The 6,000-nt window shown below is 53.8% G+C and overlaps 2 protein-coding genes across 2 annotated transcripts; one reads left to right on the top strand and one right to left on the bottom strand.

Annotated features, from left to right (window-relative positions):
• Positions 1-581: 581 nt before the first annotated feature.
• LOC122154145 (fibrous sheath-interacting protein 2-like) lies at positions 582-2,953 on the bottom strand. Its single transcript, XM_042800739.1, has 5 exons — positions 2,819-2,953; positions 2,428-2,571; positions 2,009-2,170; positions 1,737-1,826; positions 582-1,355 (listed from the first exon to the last, which is right to left on the bottom strand). Exons 1-5 carry the CDS (start codon positions 2,951-2,953, stop codon positions 582-584), a joined length of 1,305 nt encoding a protein of 434 aa, XP_042656673.1.
• Positions 2,954-4,269: 1,316 nt separating this feature from the next.
• Positions 4,270-5,424, top strand: LOC122154144 (the record flags this gene model as incomplete). The annotated part of the gene is made up of 2 exons (XM_042800738.1): positions 4,270-4,619; positions 4,654-5,424. Coding segments are annotated over 2 exons (741 nt in total), but the record flags the coding sequence as incomplete, so codon positions are not given.
• Positions 5,425-6,000: the final 576 nt, after the last annotated feature.

Raw genomic sequence — 6,000 nt, 5'->3', positions numbered from 1 at the left:
CGGGTGATGAACAATTAATTGCATTGCACATTACCCGTTTCTACTGTCATATTATTTTATTACAATTCCGCTTATTAAGCAGTTTTTATCTCAACCGCGATTCTCCCTTTGCCCCTCCAATTCCCTCCCATTCCCAAGTGGGGGTGGGTAGGCGAGTGACTGCGTGGTGTTTCGCTGCCGACCAGGCTCAAACCACGACATAGGCACAAGGCGAGCACTCGGGAGTCAACTCTTTATTGGAAGCACAAGGCTGTAAGGTCCGTCTTTGCTGCCTGCTGGAGTTGCCCAGGGGCTCTCCAGCTCTCTTGGCCACACACCTGCTGAGGCCATTGTCCGCAAGTCTCCCAACTAACGCCCTTGTTTGTACATGGGCTGCTGGGGCTTGCCTTGGACGAGCTCAATGTTCACCAATCTGTGCCGTGCTCCTGTCTGGACAGGGGGCTTCAGAGCCGCCAGAGGGACGGGCTGCCTGGGAAAGGGTGGGCCCAAGGAGGGAAGGGCGTCCTCAGCGGGATAGCTCTCCTTTCCATCTCGTTGGAGCCAGGGGGTTGCGACAGGCCTTCCAAAATTCAATTTCAGTGTCAGTGCAGGCCAGGTGCACACGTCCACACTAATACAGTGTCAACGCTGTCATCAGGTATGGTCCTTGGAGCCAAAGATGTGGCTAAGGCTGTTGGCATTGGCTTCATTTCTAATTTCTTTTTCCCCGTTCCAAGCACCTCAGGGACAACGGTTCTACCATAGCCAGTCCGCTCTGCATGGCGCTGCTGAACTCTCGAGATGGCACGTTGGATGCTTTCCCTGACAATCGTGTGGCAGAGTTGCGAGACTTCAGCAGCGGCTGCATTTGGCAGCGGTGGTAACACAGGCAACTTTGCTCCCTTGCTGGCTTCCAGGCTCTGCTGTTCAGATGCTCCGGGGAATCCTTCTCCTTCTTCCAGGTGCAGCCTTGAGAAAGGCGTCTGGGATGGCTGTGGCTCTCTCTTAGGGAGATTCACCGTCTCCAACACTTGCTGCACTGCAGTCTCAGACAGCTCTTCAAGCTTCTGGGCTCCTCCTGCAGTTTGCTGTTCAAATGCAGCTTCGAACACACCATTTGCAAGGATGCCTGGCGGAATCCTCTCGGAGTCAGCGTCACTACTGAGCCTCCGGGGCGGCTTGGCACCTTCCTCTCCCTGCTCAGGTTGGGAGCACGTTTGGCGCCGTGATCTCAGGGAGACTTTTCTGCTCCTGGGTTGAGGTGGGCAAGATGTTTTTCGAGGCTGCAGCAGCCGCTCTGCCAGGCGAGAAGTGTCCACAGCTCCCGGCACCTTGGGGGCATCCTTTAATTCGGGCAGGTGCTGCTGAAGCCTTCCCTGAAAGGGGACGACACCGGGTCACTGTGGCTCGCTGCAGCCGGACGAGCGCTCAGGGCCCGGCGTGCTGAGGCTTCACGCGGGCCCAGGCCAGCGCTCCGCTTCAGCCACGCGACGAGGGCCGAAGAGAAGGGCTTCTTCCCTCAGGACGCCGCACGCTTGCCACCCACGACCTTCCTGCCCATGCCCACCCCAGCACCCTGCGTGAGCTCAGCTCCGAGCCGGGCAGTGCCTTTTCCCCGCCACCCCAACGCCCGGCCCACCAGCAGCACGGCCCTCACCTCTGCTGCACTGACCGCCTCCCCGAGATGCAGCCAGCACAGCCCCAGCCCTGGGCAGCATGCCGCTCGTGTTTGTCCACTAACACTCTGCTTTGCCTACCTCTGCTTGCCTGGACATTTTCTTTGCCTCCAGCTTGAGAGTGCTCAGATATTGCCTGTACTCATTGAACTCTTTGAGATTGCAAATCACCTAGGGAGCAACGAGAGGAGAAATCAGCCATGCACTCTCAAGCCAGCTACGCAGAGCGCCTCCCCGAAGCAGCCCGAACCTGGTGGGCGAGAAGGTGCCCCCTCTGAACCCACTCCCTCTTTGCTCGGGGAAGACCACTTGGGGGGAACCGGTTTGATCAACCTGACGATGTCAAAACCTACTTTGCCATCGCTGGTGACATAACCGGCCCTCTTCAGGCTCCTAAAGTTATGACTGCGCCTGTGGTACGCCTCCAGATGTGGGTCGTGCAGGCAGTTGTACTCCGTGCTCAAGAGGCGACAGTATGGATCTCCCAGGTTAAAAGTACAGGAGGGCCGGTGAAGCTGGAAGAGAGATGTTGCCGAGTCAGAATGGGGCAAGAGAGTGTTCTTGGGAGGGAGGGATGCTCTTGCGAGCTCCTCAGGCACACGGGGTGGCACTTCCAGTCCTCCGAGCTATAGCCTAATCCCTGGAGTCCTTCCCACCCAGAGGAAAGGTCTCCCTACTACAGAGACTCTGCAACAGAGAAGTAACCCTGCGCCTAGATGCTCTGTCTGGTGGCAGAAGAGAGCTCTTTTCTACCCCTTTCTACTTCCTTTACCTTTTCCCCCAGCTTTCCCCTGCTGAAGAGAGGCCTGGAGCCGCGTGGCACAGGGATCTTGACCCCGAGTGGGAGGTCCAGCAGCTCAGGGTCCAGCAGCCTGGGACGTCCTCCTCTTTCCAGGTGCTGTCTTCTGTGCCCGAGCTAAGGAAACAGAGACACTCAGCTGCTAGATGAACAACAAGCCTCCCGCACAGCTGTGGAAGACAAGGCACATCCGAGGCCCCAGAGCAGCCCCGCCATGCCCCGGGCTGCCTGGCTGAGCCCTCTCCATGGGCCGCTGCTCACCTCCCCTCTCTCCCCGGGTGTTCAGCCGTGCCTCTGCCTTTCGGACGCCAGCAGCGCGACGATGTTCCATGGCTCCTTCCAAGAGCTCTCCTGGCGCTGCGACCCTGCGCTGTCTCCTCTTGTTGCAGAGGCACCCAGCTGCTGCCGCTTCAGCCGGTCTCCCAGCCAGCGGCTCTATATATAGCGGCTCGCTGGCAGTCTGGCTGATGCGCATCATGGTGTTGTCACATTGCTGCATTGTGACATCACCGCTTTGCCACTCGACGTGATGTTGTATGACAGTTGCCGTGTAACCGCCGGACTGGTGTGCACCCGCCCGGGTGGGGGTCCCGCCTGGAGGCCCCTCTGGCCAGGCCTGTGGGCCGGCCGCTCTTGCTGACCCGGCCTTGAGAGGTCACCTCCCCCGGCCCCTTCCCACCTCAACGGCTCTGCCATTCTGAGCAGCAAAGCAGGCGTCCTCGCCAGCCGGCAAGAGACGCCAGCAACCGCCACACCAACGATGCTCACGTTTGGCGCGGCGTTATCCCCTTTGTCTTTTCAGAAGAAGCTCCCTGGAAAAACTTTAATATGAAACATAAGGCAGGACGCAAAAGGAATACAGTGGTGGACCTGGTTGTCAAATCTTTCTTTCTCCTGCCCCATGTCAGAGACTGTGCTGGTTTGTTTTCCTTGACGTTACTGGAGCAAAATCACCAATACCACCAGTGCCATAGCAACGGAGCTACCTCACCCCCGCGCACCCGCCCAGACCGGGGGTCGGAAATCACCTAAATCTCCTGGTTTGGAAACCACCTCCCAGCAACGGAGTTGGGCATGCGCACCACTGCTAGTGGTAGGTGGGGTTACGGGAATAAAACAGAGAGGAGGGCTGAGAGCAGGGACTTTCTTCCCCGCACCATTACTGCTCTGCTTCTCCTTGCCACCGCCATCGCTTCTCCTCGCCACCATCATTGCTTCACGGGTGCCTCTCACCTTTGCTCTACAGACCCATTTTCTAACCAGACTGCCGGCCGTCAGTTGCGTGGTGGTAGCTATTGAAAGGAACCCTTTCCCCTTCCTCTTTCTCCTTTCTCCCTTTCTCCCTTTCTCCCATTCTCCCATTCTCCCATTCTCCATTTCTCTCTTACTCTCTTTCTCTCTTTCTTCTCCTTTTGCACTTGTGACAGGCAAATAAAGTTCTGCAGCACTTGACTCCGTTTTGATTCTTAATTCTGTTCCTGGGAATACAAGCGGAACCTCGCTCCGGTCTCTGACCGGTTTGCGACACTGTAATTGGCATCACGGACAGGATTCTCAGAGAAACGGGAAATGCCCAGTTACTTTATCCGGGGTTTCTGTGAGTGTGTGGCTGAGGCGTACTTTGGTAGGAAAGTAACTTTTTAAGGTGTGTCCTCCTGAGAGTGATAGAGGGGGAATTGTGAATTTAAGGTGTGACCCTCTCAGGACGAAATAACCCCCCTTTGGTGAAATGGGTGCTTGCACACTTGTTGATGTTCCTGACCATTCTTCACTGAACGAATGGAATGTGGATGTAGATAAACCAATGGCTTTTTGGGAACCTATCGTGCTCGCCCGTCTCCCCAAGGGCGAGAATGGGTGAAAAATCATTGGTTCCGGCCACAGAGTATAGTGGATAGGATCAGGGTAGTGCAGGAGTCTACAGTTAGGCGTGGGAAGGGAGAAGCCATAATTTGTGCTGTTTTGGGAGCAAGTTTGACAGCGGCCATAGAGGATAGGAGGCAGAAACTGTGTCAAGATAATACTGTGGTAGACTCTCTGGAAAGAACACTTGCATCGCTACGAGAGCAGTTAAAAGAGACCAAGCAGGTGTTAGAGGAGGAAAGAACCCAAAATTCTGTACTAAAGAACGCATTGAGAGACGAATTGTGGAAAGAAAGCGACTCGTTTGGAGGGGTAGAGAGGTGGAGGCAAAGTTAGAAGTCCCCAGGGGGGCTTGCAGAAAGCAGAGGGCACGGTAGGAAATCTTCCTCATATGCACCCCGTAGTTAAGACGGAGTATTTGCATGACGCAGATGATGACCATCCCCAAATTGTTACTAAAGAGGTTCCGTTTACAGAGACTGAATTAAAGAAGGATTTTGCAAGGTCTCCAGAGGAATCAGAAACAGCGTATTGGGCCGTAGGGCTGAACCCTGTGGAGAGGGGAGAGCCCCTAGCTACAACAGGTACGGTGGATCAACTGGTAGAAAGTGTGCAAAAGGCGGCTTGTTTGCAGATGATGTATGATAGAGAACTTAAACCTAACCAGGGCTCTCCGATGGTGATGCCTGTGGATCCAGAACGGACAACTCCTCTAACCCGAGTGTGACAATTTACAAATACCCAAATGAAATAGCTTGAATTTTAGAATCTGATCTTGAATTTTGGTTATGTGGGTGATACAGAGTTATAGTAGCTATGAGAACAGAAGGTACGTTAAGTTCTGAGGCATGAGCAACTAGTATCGTGCTTGCCTCGATTACTGTGGAAATAGCTATGGACTTTGAATTAAAACAAGGGGTGCCAGGAAAAACTGGCCTTGGCTTGGGAGATCAGCCAAAGGATGAAATGAGCACGCGCACGGATGGAGGTCAGCCGGCGGACACAGTGAGGAAGACTATCGGCGACCACCAGAGGACGCCCGTCCAACATAACCACGCATGGATTAGAGGCATTTGCATATGATAATGATTTCCAGGAAATAACAAGAGTATGCTAATCACTACTCTCCCCCAGTCTATTCAAATCAATCAGTAAAGATGACCGATGATTTCTGTAGAATAGGAATACGGGTAAGGTGAGGTAAGCGAAAGCCAATCATTAGTAGGGTCAAATTAAACTTTATGAATTTTGTTGATCTCACGTGAACCATGACTCTGCTGAAAAAGTGTGTAACTATGTTGTACTTTGTACCTGTTGGTGAACACATCTGTGGTAGAGCTATCCCCCCTGTTCCCCAGCACTGGAATAAAGGAGTGCCTGTTTATCTACTTTGTGTAGATCAGTTCTATTGGCGATTGCAACCGCTAACAATAGGGCCACGGAAGAAACCAGTAACTTTTTTCATTGATACAGGGGCACAAATCACCACACTGATGTGGACTGAGGCAGAGCAATGTGGAATTCCCACTTCATCTAAAAACCTAACCGCTCTAGATGTTTTGGGGGAAACCCGATCGGTATCTGTGGTCTTGGAAACATCGTGGTTGCCCGGGGAGGAAGACTCAGTTAACACCAAGGCTGCAGTAGGCCCGTTCCCAACAAATGTCTTGGGCGTAGAGGTAT

The sequence above is a fragment of the Tyto alba genome, unplaced genomic scaffold (assembly GCF_018691265.1).
Source record: "Tyto alba isolate M040663 unplaced genomic scaffold, T.alba_DEE_v4.0 Super-Scaffold_33, whole genome shotgun sequence".
Lineage (NCBI taxonomy): Eukaryota > Metazoa > Chordata > Aves > Strigiformes > Tytonidae > Tyto > Tyto alba.
The sequence above is the reverse complement of the archived record's forward strand: the minus strand, read 5'-3'. Positions and strand labels throughout refer to the sequence as shown.

What these genes read in the sequence shown, in the direction of transcription:
- LOC122154145 (XM_042800739.1), bottom strand. Translation starts at nt 2,953, where the DNA reads ATGCAGCAATGTGACAACACCATGATGCGCATCAGCCAGACTGCCAGC. An exon ending in ATGTCACCAGCGATGGCAAA is followed by an intron (nt 1,827 to 2,008) that starts GTAGGTTTTGAC and finishes GTTGCTCCCTAG; the next exon opens with GTGATTTGCAATCTCAAAGA. An exon ending in AAATGTCCAGGCAAGCAGAG is followed by an intron (nt 1,356 to 1,736) that starts GTAGGCAAAGCA and finishes GTCCCCTTTCAG; the next exon opens with GGAAGGCTTCAGCAGCACCT.